The following is a 19880-nucleotide window of genomic DNA, read 5'->3' as shown; positions in this document are numbered from 1 at the left end:
TATAGGGAGCTGACAGTCATATATTATAGGGAGCTGACAGTCATATCATATAGGGAGCTAACAGTCCTATACTATAGGGAGCTGACAGTCATATAATATAGGGAGCTGACTGTCATATCTTTAGGCACCTGCAAATGGATATAGCAAGTCAGGAGCAGAGTCAGGGACATTATGAAAAATGATCACAGCTGTCATTGAAATGAGTCCTGATCCCTAGGCCATGGGAAGTCACCTAGAGTGCCATGTCTACTAGGGTTGGTATTTCCTTCAACACTTATGCAGCTCCTATTAACTATCATCCAATATCCAGCCCTATACCATCCAGCATATCCATGCCCAACAATAGCAGTCAATTACTCTGAATACCCTGGACATTGAGCACCAGGTGTAAAAGCTGCACCCAAATGTATTAAAGTTCTGGTCGTTAGACCAGAAGCGAGACAGCATTTCCCCAAAGCCCTGGACTTTGTTGAAAGGAGAAAAAAGAGCATTCTCTATCTCCCTTCCCTAGAGAAACGTACAGGGAAATTCCTAAGTGCTCTAGACCTCAATTTAATGCTACAGGGCTGTGCTGACTCCCATAGGTAATAAGTTATATGAGACCCATGTATGAGCAGCCTCAGGATGTTTTCAGCCCATCATCACATTTTTTTGCCCTAGGGAAATGTGTGTGTCGTGGTCAAAGACTGGTATTGACATGGAAGGGGGACAGGGCAACACAAGTTGCCTGGCCCAAGGGAGAAAAATGTATAAACATAATAAAATATACCACAACAGGTGTTTAAAATACTTACTGCTTAACCTGGAAGTCTGAGGAGATCTTGTAGGTGCAGGGCATCATGGTCCTACAATAAGGGGGCATCACCATTGTGCCCTATGTTTACAGTGTAATGATGCACAGAATGTTGCTTTAAACATCACTGACACTCCCTTCAACATCTAATGCTAGTGATGCAGAAGAGGTAAAGACGATCCAACACATCACATGATCAGTTTAAATACATATTGAAAAGGCAAGTATAAAATATAATAAAGCACAACATGCTGGTTGAGGGACTTTGAGGGCATTGGGACTGAGCTATATATATATATATATATATATATATATATATATATAAATATATATATATATATATACACAAACACACGAAGGGGGACCCAAAAGAAACAGGACTGTCCTCCGACTGGAGGGTGTTTGATTAAGATCAGTGCTTGTTCCCTTATCCCTCGCCAATTAGTAGCCAGGCGGACTCCTCTGTGAAACAATCCCACTCTTCGGGCAGAGATTGTTTTTTAACACTTTTCTCGTTACCCTGTTGAAATTGTGATGTCAAATTCAGGGATCAAAGAACTTGTTTGAAATTTTGGTTTCTCCTTGGCAAAACACAAACTGAAGCATTGAAAATTGAGAACAATTAAAAAATCCAGGAAAAAATCAATGAAGACCACCATTACACAATTGACAAGTTGTCAGAAGCTACAGGAGTGACATGGAGCTCAGTGTAGCGCATTTTGATGGAAGAACTGTTCCCATTGTTCCTGCTGCTTGAAGGGTGTCCAGAACGGGGTTGATCCTCCATGCTTAAATTTCCTTTTTTGAAGCGAGAAAACGATTTGAAAACTCTCGTCCAACTAGCAGTTTTTTCTTTGTAAGCCAACTGAATAATGTTTAATGATTCTATTGGTCTTTTGCAAAGCAGAAAACAAAATTTCAAACAAGTTATTTGCTCTGTGAAATTTGACATCATATTTCGACAGCGTAACAAGAAAAGCGTTTATAAACAATCACTGCCTGAGTAGTGGGATCGTTTCACAGAGGAGTCCCCCTGGCTACTAATTGGCGAGGGATGAGGGTTAATCAATCGCCCGTCCACTTGCGCTTCAGCCACACAGAGGACTGTCCTGTTTCTTTTGGGTCACCCCTCATATATATAAATACCTAACTAATCTGTCAGTCTTGTGCTCCTTAGCATGTAAGCTGTAGAGAATTCTCAATGATGTACCATGGATTGGACAAGGAGGGAGCAGCATCATACTAATAAAGTCACCAAGCTGCTCTCCCCTCCAGTCAGTAAACTCCCAGTTATAGACTGGCAGCATGTAGAACCTAATTCTATCACACAGCTGCTCCTTTAAGGAAGCAAAATGGGTAATTGTATTTATTTTACTCTATACACTAAATACAAAATGATGTTCTATCTTTGTGTGTATGTGTGCAGCCCCTGTCTGGCTATTTATATATACAGTGCAGTCTGTTTGGGTTTCTAGCTGCAGAGTTCTTTTTTCTAGTCAGGAAAGCAGAAAGCTCTTAGCAGAACAGATGTTGGAAGGGCTCCCATCTGGAACTCATTTCTTTCTGTCTCTGTGAGCAAATGTAGCATTTCATTTTCCAGAGGAGTTTATTACACTGGATGGAACAAAGGAAAGCCCAGGGTTGCAATCAATGCTTGTTCTGTCTTGGTACACCTCCATTTACAGATGAAGATACCTCTCAGCCTGACTTATCGATAACAATTACAGACTGGCGTGGATATTTTCTTTAGCCCACTCCCTTGAAATGTCCGATGAGAACTTGGCCTAAAAGCAGTGCAGCCTTGGTATGTAAAGCTTAACTGGTAAAATGCCCAGCGTTTTCTTAGCAGGGGTAACCCTGGCAGACTGCAAGTTATTGCTGACATGGCATACTTTTAATGTAAACCTGCAATAGTTATTAATAAATTATAATTAGTGTTTGTGCAAACAGCAGCATAGCTTACAGCAGAACAAAAAGACCGTTAGGAAGAATGATATTGTTAGGTCTTAAACAGCCCTGATTACAGGAAATTAAACTTATTTTCTTAATTTTGGTCTCCTAACACAGGAAATAACAACCACAGTTTGTCACAGTCTGCTGGTTGGTTTCCAGCACTGGAAGGTTTAGATATACTCTACGTCAGTTGGTATGAATGTGGACCACATCCCATTAGGTTCTTCTTCTTTTTGATAAAAACCTACTAAAAGCATATTTCCTTTTATTATACTTACCATGGACAAGTAACTTTTAGTATTTCTTTTACCTTCAGGGATTTGTAATATTCAACAATGCATGCCTTTTATAACCAGTACCTAATTGCCAGCACATCACCTAGAAGTGATTTGTGATTGGGTGCCCTGGGTTGCTGCTCTATATTTACCACTTGTTTGCCTATTAAGTACTAGCTTTTCAGTTTCAGATGAGATTGTGTGGCTTTCGATACTTCCAAACAGACATCTGTTCATGCATATGATATACACATACTTGCAGACCTTGTATATAGTTACTTCATGTTTCTGCAGCCTGCACACCAAAATTGTTATTGACAGACTGTGCTGGTATTTATAGTTCCACAGATGATGGTTTTTAGTTGGGCCTATTGCTAAAAGGTGAATGTATGACATCTCACTGCTAATTATAGTAAGACTACAGGTATGGCAGCATTTGCTTGAAAGACCTAGTCACTTAATGGGTATGTAAACTCAAGGACAAAAATGTAATATATTGCAGCGTACCAGATCTTAGATGTGGTGGTTGCATTAGTTTTCTATTTTTTACCTGGTTATCTGGCCAATAACACACTTCCTATCTCAGGGTAGCTATACTTATGGTTATTTTAATTCCGTGGTGAGCCACAGCGTTTTGACACATGCTCAATCTTGGTCCCAGGTTCTCCTATTTAAGTGAATGTGAGAGGATAGGAACCATTTTTGAAATGCAGCTACATCAGATCATGGTGTGATTTTCTAAAGTGACAAGTCACTTTTAGCTGCGTGGCTAGGTTAAAGATTTGTGCCACAGCCACAAGTAGGTGCAAAGGTGGTTTACCTGTGGTTTGGTGCAGCTCCCATGCAAACAGCAGTGTTCTGCTAACCACATGGTTTTTCACTTCCGGGTTACTGCATTATAAATGTGGCAACCCCTGGATAGCAGCACCTGTGTAGAAGGGGAGGTTAGATGTAAATTTGGCTTTAGATGAACTTCATCCCAGTGAAAAACAATTTTAAACTTAACTAGAGCCAACACACGTTAGGCAGTTAGAATGTTTCCTTATGCATTAATGGTTTTAAATTTATATTTTTGCTGAACAGCTTGGCATGTTATAAGAAGCTGAAAAATACCAAATTTACTGGCAGCATCAACAGGTAATACAACTATGTTACAAAGAGGACACAGAACAATAAAAAAGTGCTTTGTTATTGTAACTGATTCATGGCCCTGATTTATTAAAGCTCTCCAAAGCTGGACAGGATACACTTTCATCAGTGAAGCTGGGTGATCCAGCAAACCTTTATATGGATCTGGTCCAGGATTCAAAACATTTGCTAGGAAATAGCAAACTACTTTAAAAACATCCATTCTAGGTTTTCTGGATCACCCAGCTTCACTGATGAAAGTTTTTCCTCTCCAGTGATGCACAGCATTTGTAAATTGTGCACCTTTAGCTCCAGTGCAGAAATTATTTATAATGCAGACTGTCACTACCTGCAAATAATGTATTCATATATGAAGTACAGCGTCATATGCTTATACTAAAAATAGCAAATGTAGTAATTACACTGTTTTTTTTTTAATAAAGGCTGTTTGAGCAGGAACAGCCAGTTAAGGCCCAACTGCAGCTATTTTTTAACAAATTAGGGAAGGGTAAGAATCTCTGCCAAGTTTCCATTTGTAATCTCTATCCTTACTGCTTACCTGCCAACTTTATAGGAAAAAAAGACACCTTTTGACATAAAGGACTCCCCCTTTCCCCCGCCTCTCTCTTGCAAAAATAAAAATGCAAATTTTTTTTAATAATATGAGAGAGTTTTCTTTTCACCAATACTCCTCTTTACTATTGTCCTTTTAAAATAATTAATTTAGAGGTTAAATAAATGTTTAGTGCACTAAATCTCATTGGGTAGTTAAATACATAAGACATAGTTATGGATGACAATACATCCAACCAAAAAGGGAAAATTGGAAGGAAAAGGAGGACATATGTTACAAATAAGGGACATTTGGGATCTTTCCTATTGGGGAGATTTTTTATGACTCCCTGTTGGCACAAGAAGTAATGGTAATTCTCTTTAGTGAAGATACTTTATTTTCATTAAAGTAGGGGAGGTAAAGCCACACTAAACCCAGTGGATACTCTCCTGCCCTCATTCCGTCCAGGGTGCCATCATTTCTCCTTCTCCTCTTCCTCATTCCAATCTCGATGTCACTTCCACACAGGCACACAAGAATTCATTCAACCACAGGAAAAGCCTGCATGTACTGGGTATTTCCGCACCTGCAGCTCAGCAATTTTGACAAATGTAAAAGAGTGATCAGACAGATAACAATGCTTTTTGCCGAAGGGACATGGTGGCATGATGCCAACTTTTTTAAGTGGAAAAAGAACCTCTTTTTAGTTTATTTGGAAGCCATTTAGTGAGAACAGAAACTAACACACCTTAAAAATGCATGTCTGCTGCACAATGAATAGTGTCTGGGCTAGAAAAAAATGCAGACTGTTCCCCTTTTGTGTAATTCAGCTCATCCCATGTGTATGGGTTGTTTTACATAAATTAGGGCCCCATTGTTTTAATTACTGTGGGCCCTACTGCACAATCCAATTTATAATTTGTACTGTACACACACATAAAGAAATACAAAGTCCTGTACACATACATACACAATTACAAAGGTGTCCTCTGCAACAAGCCTCTGTCCTCCTACAGAGAGGAAGGTGGGCAGACTCTGCTGTATGGCCAGAGTTCAAGCTCAGGATGCTGTAATTGTACATCTGTTTATTTGCAGGTGATGTTAAGGGCAGGGAGGAAGCCCCCCTCCCTTCCTAAATGCTGGCCCTGACTGCAAAGTGTTATTGTGCACTTTTGCTGTGAATGGACCAAAAGCTGTTTTGACTAGAGTTGCCCTTTAGGTATTTGAATCCATGCTCATGAATATTGCTCTGCCTATTTCCCAGCAGAGAACACACCATTTATCAGTAATTTACACAGACCAGGCAGCAAAATAGTCTTTGTACTTATGAAAACTAGTAGTCCAAGTTACTTCTACACAGATAAATAAGAACAGATGTGGACTCACAAGTAGACTTTAATAGTGATTCTAGTAAAATCACTTGATGGTCATGTGACAGTACTAGTTATTAGGCACCATTATAGGGAAGCAGGATACAAGCTCCTCTATATGTGGAGGTGTTGAGTAGTGTCAAAAGTAGTTATAACAAAGTCAGGGGACACCCATTCTAAAGACACTGTCATTTTGATGTAAAATGTGTAACACACAATAATATATAGAAGAATACAGATACAAAATAGTGCTGGATATCATATAAGGATTGTAGATTCACAGTCTGATGCTTCAAAATGTATCCTGTAGTCTATTTAAAACCTTTAAAAAAAACTGATGAAGTGTTTGCATTCATTCAATTAATATGTATTATGTACTCAACACAGGAGTTGGACACTTACATACACTTTCCTCATCTCTTTAGTGTTAATATTAATATAAATTGCACTAACTCTGTGGTGACTTATATCAGGGGTGTAGTCATCTGTATAATATACGATTTCAGCCTGGAAATATGTTTTTCCCTGCGGGCTGTTCTCATTTGTGGTATGAAGTATTCCACAGATAATCTGTTTATTATCCACTCTTATCAAAACATATCAGTAGGCCAACATTCATTGGAACACAGAAAACATATTTTGAATATTTTGTCCATGTATCAAATTCTGCAGTTTTATAATCATTATTGCAAAACTTTGGATTTTATAGCCTTGTACAGATACTCAATAATTGTCCTCAATAATTGGGAATGATCAATAGTCATAAAAGTGACAATAGGAATGAACAGATGTTGTACAGATCTCTCAAATGTGCATGGGGAGACATGTAAAAAGGTTAGCTTAGCTTATGTAAAAGGTTAGGTTAGTTAGGTTTATAAAAAGAATAGTTACTTCCTCTTCCAACATGACTATAGCAAAGTGACAGTTAACCAATGACTGTGGAGAATATAACAACAGATCTTTTTACCAGACATGGCGCATGTCAGTATAGCTGGCCCTAGATATCTGACAGCAATCTGACTATGCATGCATGTGTGTATCAGAATGCCTGTTTGTTTTGCCATTTGTTTGTGTACTTAAAATGACTATAGCAGCCTAAATAAAAAACGAAAAATGGAATTAGATCTATTCCCATTGCATATTACCAAATGTACTAAATTAGGAAGAATTCATTTATTATAACCTACTATTAGCACTGTAGTTTTTTTAGGTTGTTTTAAAGTTATATCAAATCATAGCTTACCCTTCGCTAATGGAGAACCCAGATTTCCAACTGTGATTTTTAGACATTACATTTAGAGTAAGAACATTTAATGGAAAACTGAGAATTCTTAATTATTTACTGCTTAAGAGAGATAATAGCAGAAACAAGAATGTAGTAAATAGATAAAGAATCAGCAGAGTTGGTATATAAAGTTTTTTTTCACTGTGAGGAAGTATAATATTAGTTATTGTTACAAAACTTTAGTACATGTCACTAAGCCTGGCCATAGAAATTAGGTAGAGATAATGCATTTGTGATTTAGGAACTTTCACTCTAAATCACCCTTTCTCAAACTTTTTAACATGGAGGAACCCCTGCTATATTTTACTATATCCACAGCTAACAGTACACTAGCATGGCAGTCAGTGGAAATAATGCCTCTTACATTACTGGCCAGTGGGAAGAAATCCACCCTTACAAGATATCAATAGCAAACATCCTGAAAAAATCTAAGTTGTCTGATGAATATAGGCATTAAGATTATTCGAACCTGGGGTGCCAATTTACTAGGAATATCCCAATTCAGCCAAAAATTAAGGCAAGACAATCCTGTTCATTGTCTACAGGCAACATTAGAATTCCAAACAATCTGTTTCTATTGAGGCCTGTCTTTTTTTTAATTTTAGGTTATATATGAAAATATCCACTGTATTCTTTTTAAATGCACTTTATGTTTTGTAGGTGCTTCTACAGCCTTCAACTTTATGGCTATTTTAAGGAAAAGTAAGTAGGTGGTTATTATTAACCTTTATAAATGTATCTATTTAAACAAACTATGTTTTTGTTGTTTATGTAACACAATTTCTGTTTATTTTTCAGTTAATCATATACTACTGCTTCTACTTTTGTTGACAATTTGTGGCATATGGTATAGCACTATCTACAAGGTGCCTGCTATCCCCAAAGATGAAGGTAAAACAATCTATGTTACTTTTCTGCCACAGATTGTACAGTATTTGGTTTTATAGGATAGGTCTCTTTTATTAGTTTACATAGGTGCTAAACTGTGTGGGTACTCTGAACAGAATTTGTGAAATGTAGCAGTAAAAGCAGAAAGGGTTATGTGTAGGCAATGCATTGCAGGTATTAGACTCGGCAGCAAAGGGAGGCCATGGCTCTAAAAGACTGTATGCATTTCCCAGGGCATTTATTGTGCAACAATTTTACTTAAGATAACTTACCTAATATCCTAATACAAAGGATAATAAATTAAAATCCTTTTAATTAAAAGAAAGAAGATTATATGAATATAAATGTAAACCATTAGCCAAAAAATATGAACCTTTTAAAGTAAACTGAAAGTTTTTCAGTTTGTTTGGTATGATTCGTTACTGAACACCATTTTCAGCAAATGATAAGGAGAATCTGTCGGTAACAACACTTCCTTTTACAGGGTGACAACTCTAACCCTCTGCTCCACAAAAAGCTTCAGTATTTCTGTGTACACCCCATCATAAGGATATTGTGCTGCTTATCAGGCTTATTAGAGGAGCCGCCCAAAAGCCAATTGAAGGACAACACCATGCAGGCTGATGACATGTGGTCAGATTGCTGTATATTTCAAGAAATGGTTTTAAAAAGTTTTACTTAAAATCTTAATATCAGTAGCTATCTGCAACTTACGTATCTCAATGTACAGTGTTCCTAAAAAGTAGGCACATGACTGTTCTCAATGCTTAATTCTAAGATCTGTAAAAATATATATTTTTCAAAAATTGTGCAACATTTTGTCTCTTGATATATTAGCTACTCTCCCACTGCAGGAAATAAAATGTATGAAAAACAGACAAAACTTTTTTTTTGAGTTTTGGATAAAGCAGAGAAGGTTTTTATATTTGATTTAAATTTAATATTGATTAAATATTAATTTATATTATTTTGCTGTGTATCATTTTGGAAAAATCCCCTCACCTCCTGTCCCAGAAATGCAACAGGAAGAAGAGGAAATCTCCCAAAATGAAAGGAATTCCACTGCTAGACAGCTGTCCCAGTAACACATTTTTATAGGAAACTTCTAAATTTTTTTACTTCCCTTCACTTTCATGTTTTCATGCCAATGGTGACAGTACACAGACTAAAGCAAAAACTTGAAAGAGAGTCTAATTCTTCTATACTATATCCAAAACAATAAGTGCCATTCATTATTTTACTTGGATATTTTTAAAAATTTCAAAATTGTTGTAGGCTTGGGTTTCTTTAATGTAAACTCCGGTATATTTCCAGCAGATCTTCCAGCAGGAATAGAAGAGGAAGAAGAAGATGTAATTCCTGTTTTAATTTGTGCACCTCCGGGCCGAATGGGCGGCACTGTTGCTGCAATCAATAGCATATACAGCAACACTAATGCCAATGTGCTCTTTTATATTATTGGTCTACGAAACAGTTTAGTTCATATCAAGTGAGTACTTATCCATCCCATGTTGTAAAATAAATAAACCGAGACAGATGCTTTGTGCATATCCCAACTGCAAAGTACTAATGTTTCCTTAGCAACCGGGTCCCACATGCCAGTTTACTACTGAAGCTTAGAATCCAAATGGAAAATGTAATGGCTGCTACAGAGGACAGCAAACTTTTCTTATGCAGTAACAGCCCACTGTATCCCAAAAGATGCTTTACTGTTTATACACTTTAAATTTTAAATTTTACTGTGTGGAGTCTTCTTCTTCTCCTGTGTTTGTCAAGGAAACTTGGATCCCAAGCACCTTAGCTAATATCGTCATACAGAATGGGGCACATGTATAAAGTAGTGTATTTCACATTTAGCATCTTTTATGTCCATGTGTTTTAACTGACACTGACTGATTGTTTTATAAATTGATCCTGATGTAGTCTGAATAATTTGGTCCATCTTGGTTTTATGCTTGTTTTTTTTTTTTTTTTTGTGACAAAATATTGTGTTTCAGGAAATGGATTCAAGGCACTCGGCTGTCTGATATTAGGTTTAAAATTATAGAATTTAATCCTGCAGTTCTTAAAGGAAAACTTCGCCCTGATACAGCTTTCCCAGAGCTTCTTCAACCAGTAAGTGGATATACCAAGTGTGAATACCACACTAATGATTTATTAGACAGAACCATATATATATATTTATTATAAACTCTCAACATTTTTATTATTTTGCCTTCTTTTAAAATATCACATCAATACATAGTGCTGTAATGCCATTGTGTTGCAAACAAACTATACCATAAACTGAAATATTTGTGCCACAAATCACTGGCAGGTCAAAGTGACATGGAGAAAAGCAGTGTATATTGATCAAATCTGAGAATGGGCTCATGCTCTTTTCTGATAAATCACCCTTGGCCACAAAATACTTCAGCAGTATACATGACAGTCACTGTTTATATTTATTAAAGACTCATGTGATGTGCAAATTATTTTAGGACTGATCACTGAAACTTGGCTATGCACTAGGCACTCAATACAAAAAGAAGGTATCTTTACATGGGAGGTAAATCCTAAAGTAAAATACTATCTATGTCATAAAGTAAGGTTTTGTCTTGCCAGTTGACTATACTAGACTTTCCCCAGCCTTTTGTTTTACATTTCTACATACCGGTAGGAAGACAGAGAGTAGATGAATATATGGTTACTCTGTGTTTCTTTATGTAACCTGCAGAAACTTTCTGAATCATTACATTTTGATATAGGCTAGTTATCATTAATAATTTAGTTGTTTCCTAATCCTAAAGATATTATGCACATTTATTGTATTTTTGGATGTTATTTGCCTATAAACACCCTTCTTGAGTCCATCCAAAAGCACTGAGGCTGTTGCTGATCATGAATTTAATGTTAGCAGCCCCAGAAGACTTACATCTCTTACTTAAGGGACAATGTTTACTAATCCCCTTCCCTTCTCGCCCTGCAGCTACAAGAAGAGAATATAATGTGCAAGAATAGAGGGGGGAGTTTAGACTTATAATTAGACTAACTTACTTTAGACTACTAGCTACTCACTTATTTCACTGGTGAAAGTGTATATTCTCCAGCCTTGGAGAGCTTAGATAAATAAGGCCTATTGAAAGTAGGGGGCTAGGCATCCTACAGATGCAGCAGTCTCTCAAATGTGAAGGTTCAGTTGAAGGCTGTAATACTTCAGGACAGCTGAGTTTGGGTTCACTAACCACTGTTAAAGTATTCAGAGGCTTCCATTGCAGGAAACTTTTACATCTTTGTAAACTCTTTAATATCTCTGTAACTTCTGTAATATTACTTGCTGTTTTATTATATTATTGTTTATGGATTGTTTTTAAATATTTCCATTATCTGTTTTATTCACAAAGCTAAACTTTGTACGTTTCTACCTACCGCTGCTCATCCAGGAACATGAGAAAGTCATTTATCTAGATGATGATATCATTGTATTGGGTAGGTAGGTTTATTTTAAATAACAATATATTAGCATGTAAATATTTTCCTATTTATTATTCAAGAAAATATTAAATATACCAGTTTATTAGGCTGTCATAAATCACCTAATTTTAATTGTCTCCTCTACTCCTGGTGTCCAAAAAAACAAAATGTAATAATCACCAGGTAAAAATAAATGATAAACCTAATGCAGTCACCAAATAAACTAAGATAAGATGCAAGGTCTAACTATATATATTACATAACAATAAATTATATTTGGGGGGGGGGGCGTTTTAAATGTCTAATTCTTTAGACAATTGCAGGAAAATAAATTACATTTAAAAAAATATTTAATTTTGTAGTTGTTTTTTAAACCCTGCAGAATGGATTGAATAATAAAGTGATTTACTACTACTATGTCAGTGCCTTGCATTGTGTTCAAAAGGTCTAAAGGGACAAGGTTCAGTATTGTTGTATCAATTACATATAATATGAGAGCACACACTGGGTAATTACTTAAGGATTTAGACAGTTCACTTAGCTAAGTAAACTGTCCCTCTGCAATATACCATTCCTGCCTAAAGCTCATTACTGGGAAAATATTAATCCCCTCTCGGTCCCCTTTACTCCTTGTACATTTTATTTCTTACTTTGTAAAGCAAGATATACTCATCTAAATCTGCTATCCAGGTCTGTTGCCAGTGCTGTTTGCAGGTGCGGGGGACCAACAGTTTAGCACAGAAGATGTCAGTGCACTAACTGCTCCCCGACAGTCCCTTGACTGCTCTGACATCATTAGTGCAATCTCCTCTTCTAAATCCCGAGAGTACCCTGCCACTGGTCACCCAATTTTAAGAGTCCACAGCACGCAGGCAGTGATGTGAACTCCCAAAGATGGATCCTGCCTCCTATAAACAGAGGAAGATGAAAGACTTGGGACTGAAGCATCAAGTGACAGTGGCTTTAGATGAGTGAAAAAGGCAGGGTTTTTTGTAATGCCAGTGATGTTATATAGCATTGTAAAAGAGCCATCTTATATAATTATCAAATACTGTAGAGGAAAATGTTTTTATTGCTAAGGTAACACTTTAAGTAATTTTAATTATATTGTGCAGATCTCTTTTATCTAAAAAAAATAAACAACCATTCCACCCCAATTTTTTGGTATTGATTTAACTTATTTCTTTACAATACTTAATTTAAATGTTAGACTATTTTGTATTTTCTGTTCACAGGTGATATCCAAGAACTGTACAACACCAACATATCACCAGGGCATGTTGCTGCTTTTTCTGATGATTGTGATTTACCATCAATACAAGACATTGCCATGAAAATTGGAATACAGGTACTTGGGCAAAGTCCTATGTTCCCAGAATTTATGAAAAAAAGATATACCACATTTTTCCTATGGTATCTTCTTATTCACGTATTTATTTCCTCCACTAATAAAGCAATCCTTCACTTATGTAATACATCAGGGGTCCCCAAGCCCCGGTCTGACAGCTGGGCCACGATAGCATGGAGACCAACTGTACCCAACCTGTGGTCCGCAGACCGAGCTTGGGGGAAGTTTCCTCGGACATATCCTGGTGTGGAATCAGTTACTAACATTGAAGCACGTGGACCATCAAAAATTCTAACAAGGGATTGTCTGATTTGTCTGTTTTATAAATGGAGCCCTTGATCTGGAATACCTGGCTTTAATTTTTTATGATTGAAGTCATAGTAAATGTACAGTACTTACTGTACTCACTTTTTCCATATAATGTTTTTTTTATTGCCATCAGCATTTTTTTTAGATATGAGAATTAATACATCATAACAGTTGTATATGTGTCTTATTTTTCAAGTATATTACCTTTTAAATGTAAGCATTGTTTGTATGAAGATCTAAAGTTTGCTTATTCATATGTTGGAAATGCAACAATTATCATGGGAATTCATTAATTTTCACATGACTGTACAACCAGTGTTTAGCTGCTTCTTCTTTGGCACCGTATGTTTTTGTATATATAAACCATAGCACAGTGCTCACTAGTTACATGTCTTCACTGCAGAACACCTTCATGGGATTTCTTGACTACAGGAAGAAAACTATTCAGAAGATGGGCATAAGTCCAAATACTTGTTCATTTAACCCAGGAGTATTTGTAGCCAACTTGACTGAATGGAGGCAACAGCAAATCACGAAAAAACTGGAAAAATGGATGAAGAAGAATGTGGAGTAAGAAACTTAGTTCATGCTCAATATCCATTGTTTTGCTTCAGCTCACAAATTATAATTCCTAAAAATATAATTTTTTTAAATGTACGAGTATGTGATGAACATTACAGGAAACTATCAATACATAAATATTTAGAACACACTAGTAAAAATTACTCTAGTGTCAACTATATAATATAGATCAGATTATAAGGCAGGGTGTCTGTAACCTCATGGAGCTAACTCTGGCTAGTGGCAGACCAGCTATCTATAGGTTGGATTGAACAGTGACACTGAGCCAGAGGTTTGTGAAAACATGAAAGTAGCCAAAACTAGACAGATATAGAAAGTGCAAATAGGTGGGACTTAGTTGGAAGCATATCCAATGGTGTCAATCAAAGGCATAATCAGAGTCAAGTATTAAAATCATAGCAGGGACCTAACATGTACGTAAGAAATATGTTGCAGCAGTTTTAGGATAGGCAAATTTAGCAATGAAGGTCATTAGAAAAAAACAGCACAAGTCACACCAATAAGCTAAACAATAACCTAACAGAACAAGCCCTTAAATGAGAGCCTACCTATCAGTAGACCTACCAGATGCCATTCCCTGTCTGCTGAGAGTGAATCAGTGATCAGTAAAGACACACTCACTGGATTGGAGAATGGCAGTGGCTTAATATGGCTGAATCCTGATACCAGAAGTGTTATTACTTTCACACAAAAAGGAGGGTTTTCTGGTAAAAAAAATTATTACCAGGCATCTTGTGTTATCTGTTTAAAGGCAAACTTATTCAAAGTTCATTAAAATTCAGGTAAAATTATATCTTTGCACTCTAATTTTACCCCCTGCCCTTGCAGGGATATAGGCAGGCCATTATTTTTCATGGCAAAAACTGTTGCATGAACAATACAGGCTCCAGAGAGAAGAATGACGTTGCCCCTCTCTGGGTCAATTTGAGCATACTGATAACCTAGTCATGTTTTGTAACAAATACATATTTTTACGCAGTTAATGTTTAGTGAATGTCTGCTAAATAGTCAGTTCTGAACAACCCCTTACTGTCTTGCAGAGAGAACCTATACAGCAGCAATGTTGGAGGAGGTGTAGCTACTCCTCCCATGCTTATTGTCTTCCATGATAAATATTCCTCTATCTCTCCAAACTGGCACATCCGACATTTGGGTGAGTATATTATGTCATTTCATTATTCAGGAGTTTATTCTGATAAACAATACTGATTACAATAATATTCAAAAATAATTCAGACCAATTAGCTAATTGTTTTACATGGCTTACTTTTTACCCACATGGTCTTTAAACATGATACTGGTAAATAGAAAGTTAGAATAGTTGTAGCTGACTTTCATCTGTATTATTTTTTTATCCTGAAAATTCTTCATCAGAACCCATGCTGGTTTTTAGTTTTACTGCATAAGTTTTATTTATAAGGTTCATTTGATTTTTATTTGTGCCAGGATTGATAAATCCTTAGATATTTTGCAGCTGGGAGACATCTAGTGGCAAATTGCATAAATCAGGAACAATTGATTGTCATTTCTATAGATGTAACTGCAAACATTAAGAGCAGAATAAAGGAAACAAGGATGAAGATAACAGCATATTTTTTTTTATTTTAAAAAGCAAACAATAGCAGATTTTGCAGTTATATTCTAGCATTCGCTACTTGCCACATAGCCAGGGATGGATCTTTTTCCTCTATAAGAAGTGTCAGTATGATATGACAGCTTTAATAACCCTTCCCAAAGCAGATGTTTCCTAATCACTAACTTCCCGCAGGAATCTTCTTTTTTGCTTGTGTGAGTGGTTCAGTGTCTTTCTTTTAAGCTTGATCCGAGTCAAATTACACACAATACTTGCTCATATCTTTGCTAGGTATGTACATTACATGAATGTAAAGCTTCCACTTAAAGCTCTCCACTCCAAACACAAATCCATGCAGTTAGGTATTAATTTAAAAATAATGAAATACATTTTTAAAATATGGCACGTGGGAAAGGAAGTTGGAGGACAGGAGCTAGTTAGGTTTGTCGCATACAAACGTATTGACAAATGTGCATGAACAGAAAGATTACTTTATGAATTTCCTGATGTTCTTAAAAATATCAGCCTAAAAATCACTTGTGATTTATTTTTTTTGCAGGGTGGAGTCCAGATGATCATATTTCCCAGAGTGTCCTTAAAGATGCCAAGCTGCTTCACTGGAATGGAAGATACAAGCCCTGGCAGATCTCTAGTTCACATGGCAAACTATGGCAAAAATGGTTCATTCCAGACCCCACAGGAAAGTTTCAGATTCGGGTGACCTAGAGCTAATTTACTTAAAGCTGTTTAATACATGGCATATTGTTGATAACAGTACAGAATAACTCTTCTTAAAGTAAACCATGAGTGGGACTTTACTGACCTCCTATACTTCTATAACTTTTTAGTGTGCTGGCTGAAAACAACATCATCATATCATCAAGACAATGGTACAGCCCACACTTTCAGAATAGTTCATTGAACAGTCCACCAAAGTGTATAAACAAACATAACTATTGAAGTTTAGTTTTAGAACTTACAAGTTCCTGTGCTAATTTTTACATCTGTCCTTTTGTACTTACAGAATGGTATAAAGGGCCTATACTTCTCTCCAAATAATACCTTAATGGCCAATACATGTTCTGGTATTTGATGGATGTAAGGCAAATCATAGGACCTAATTATATACATGAGAGAGAGAGATCTAGGTTCTATAAACTACCTGGGTCCTTCCTATGCACAGTAACCTTTAACGGCAATGTTATTTCACACACTATGTTTAAGCTAACAGATTCAGTCTAGTGTGAACCTATTGATAAACCTCTGGGGAAAAAAGAATCAGTAAAAATCAATCTTATGAGTACCCAAAGAGCCCCAAAACCTAAGGAGCTTAATTACACAGATCCTGACCAGCTCAGAAGCTAAGCTCTATAATGTGCCCTCAACATTTGTTAGTAAGAGCCCACATCATGTTCCGGGAGGCAGGGATGGCAGTAACAGGGCTTAACATTGAAGCAAAAATTTTCTTTTGCTTATATGAAGTCATTAAGGCTCCTTTAGAAGAAACCATGTAAAATAAATGCAGACATCTCTAAGGGCTGCTTTCCACTCTTCTTTTTAGGTAGTTACTTCTAACTGCTAATGTGTATTAAAGGAAAATTCAATGGTGGTAAATAAAAATATATAAAAAAAACTGTGAAGGATAGTGGAGGAATAAGTTGTACAGGGCCTCTATGAAAATTGTTAAATGTAGAAAGCCTAAATAAGAAATTTAATATTCAGCCCTAAATGTCACAAGGTAATATTCAGAGGCAGCAACACTTTTCTAAATCAGTTTTCATGCTGATTTCAGATTTGCCTTCTGTTTATGACTAAATGTAAAGAGAATGAATAAATGTAAGTTTACAGTGTGCTTGCATGTATTTTCAACTAAAGCACCATTGAAGTAAAAATTTCAGTATGGATAGATACACCGAAAGGTCCAGTCAGCTACCACTGTTTCTTCAAAAACATATTTTTAAATTATTCCCGTCAAATGCCTGTAGATTCGTTAAAAATGTTTGCAATAATTATCTGTAATTTTTACAGATAGCATTTCCTATTTTGACACCTGTGCACTTGTGAGATTGGCCACTAGATGGCAGAAGGAGTCATTATTTTTATTAGGAACTGAAAGGATAAACCTGGAGACATTCGACCATTTGTCAGCAAATTGCAGGAGGAATAATGTATAAATAGAGCTCTAGAGTATGATTTTCTTGTGTATGCTTGTGCCTGGATCGTCACGGTATAACGTCTAGCATTAGTAAGCCATCATACTCATATTCCACAAACCTTGGTAGCAATTCTCCATTGACCTGATGAAAATGTTCTCCTTGCGACGAGATTTTCTGGAAAATACCGATGGGAGTGCAAGAAGTGTATTTTCAATTACATGCAAGAGTCCAGTATCTGATATGAATCAAGCAGATTTTGAACTCTTTCCTTGTATGCACGGGACTTACGGATACCCAGAACTACTCGACTGCCTCCCAAACTGTTAGGCGGCTGTTGAGAGGGATTATTTTAAAGATTCATACTGAAAAACATACTTGATCTGTGCATCTATAATTATCTTTCTCGTAGTGCTTATGTTTTTACATTTCTCAACAAGGTACTAAAACCCATGTGGGTTCACTTTATCCATGGTCCTTACAAGGTTCTTCATCAAGCCTGGCTTGATATAGAAGTGTGCCAGAAATGCTTTATGTGGATGAACCAGATGCAGAAATTTGACATTTCTTCTTGCTGGCCCATAGTATGTTTTAGCTGCCAGACATGCCTGATATAATATTCCACAGTAGCTTGGCTGTCTCAGAAGCAAAGGAAACAGAGGTAATTTGTGAATCCTGCTTGCCTTCCCATGAATATGCCAATGACTTTTAGATCACCGATGTTCCACTTGTGTTTTTTTTTACTGGATTGCTTCAAGCATTATCTTCAGGTTGTCATTTGACTCCTTTAAATGAACAGAATGAGCAATTGGTACACTTGTTTGAATTGCCATTATGCACTAGGACTGGCAAAGCTTCTTTGCAAGGAATCAATACACAAATGCTATTTAGAAGCAACATGCTCGTGTGACAAACTGTTAAAGGGTCCATTGATGTCATGGCAATAACACAATGAGTAGTCATCAGTGAAAAAAGATGTAAAGCTATGATTTTGTGTTCTGTACTGAGTTACAGTGACATCTTTTACAAACAAGGGCTTGAAGCCTAAAAGCAAGAAGCTCTGCTTTGTCTTCAAACAGATTAGGATTACAAACTAGACCAGCGGTTGCCAGCCGGATGTCCACGGCTCTGGTCAGGACCATGGCGCATGCGTGGTCTGAAGCCGGTAAATTGAGCGGTCCGGGGGACCGTAGCGGTTGCCAACCATTTAAATCTGCTTGTGTAGATTTGGTGCTGAATCATCATTGGCCACTTTATTAGGGTTGGATGATTCTTGATTAACCTGCTGAATTTTGTTACCTTTCAGAGCCTTTGGACAGTATTAGAGCAAGTAAAAATCTTTTTATAGAAACCTGCACATTACTAATTATTTGACGATTATAGCTTTGATCAGGGTCCCCTTGCTAAAGGCTCTGATAAGAGGAAGCAAAGTCCTGCCTATAAGAACAAAGATTAGAGTATCCTCCCTATATCTTGCAGTATATAATAAGGTAGTTCTGGCAAACCCCTAAAAGAAGTCGAGAAATAAAAGTACAGTTTTGACCCAAGTGTAAGGTACAAAAACATAGAAAAGCAAAAAAATTGATTAATCAAAACAATTGGAAGCAACGCAATTAAAATGCTTCTAGACAGAGTAAACAGTATAAAACAATGTAGGATTAGAGTATCAAGACGTTTATTTAAAGCATCATAGTCTTTAATCTCCCCCTTCTGCAACACCCCAAGTCAGTGTCTTCCCACAAGCCTGGAGAATATTTTCTCCAGTACTACAAGTTATTCATAACTTAACCAGCAAATCACTTTGATTACAGAAATAAATCTCTTTTCACCAATGTCTTTTCTTAGTCATTATTATAGGGTAGTATCTTTTGCTCATTTCTTCTGACTTCAGTTGGTCTCATTTGCCAATGCTGTTACACAACAAACTTTAGTTTAAGATCTAGAGAAAGAAGTCTTGGAAACTCCAGTCAGTTGAAGGCTTGCTTTACTAAGATGACAAAATATAGTCACTTCATTTTGGTGATTAGGGCTTTCCCTTCTTCAAGGTCAGAGCACATTGTACACAACCAGCAGCCTAGGGCAGGGGTCAGCAACCTTTTGAGTCGAAAGAGCCAAAAATTACAATTTACAAAATTTCAAAGTTTTTAAAGAGCCGCAAAATTTTTTCTTGCCAACAATAAATAGTACTCGCATAAATAAAATTTTTTGATAAAAAAA

General features: G+C 36.6%; 1 protein-coding gene across 3 annotated transcripts; it reads left to right on the top strand.

Annotated features, from left to right (window-relative positions):
- Positions 1–2335: 2335 nt before the first annotated feature.
- On the top strand, positions 2336–17360 carry GLT8D2 (glycosyltransferase 8 domain containing 2). Of its 3 annotated transcripts, XM_072401157.1 has the most exons (11): positions 2336–2597; positions 4105–4158; positions 8018–8059; positions 8156–8248; positions 9560–9734; positions 10243–10360; positions 11629–11713; positions 12934–13046; positions 13759–13925; positions 14978–15090; positions 16070–17360. In XM_072401157.1, the coding sequence occupies exons 3-11, from the start codon at positions 8041–8043 to the stop codon at positions 16234–16236; spliced, it is 1050 nt and encodes a 349-aa protein (XP_072257258.1). In that variant the 5' UTR covers positions 2336–2597; positions 4105–4158; positions 8018–8040; the 3' UTR covers positions 16237–17360. The 3 variants fall into 3 exon arrangements, with proteins under 3 accessions (XP_072257258.1, XP_072257259.1, XP_072257257.1); XM_072401158.1 differs by lacking the exon at positions 4105–4158 and having other exon boundaries at positions 9563–9734; XM_072401156.1 differs by lacking the exon at positions 4105–4158.
- The last annotated feature ends 2520 nt before the right edge of the window (positions 17361–19880 follow it).

This window comes from Pyxicephalus adspersus, chromosome 2 (assembly GCF_032062135.1).
Source record: "Pyxicephalus adspersus chromosome 2, UCB_Pads_2.0, whole genome shotgun sequence".
Lineage (NCBI taxonomy): Eukaryota > Metazoa > Chordata > Amphibia > Anura > Pyxicephalidae > Pyxicephalus > Pyxicephalus adspersus.
This window is presented reverse-complemented; position numbering and strand designations above follow the sequence as displayed.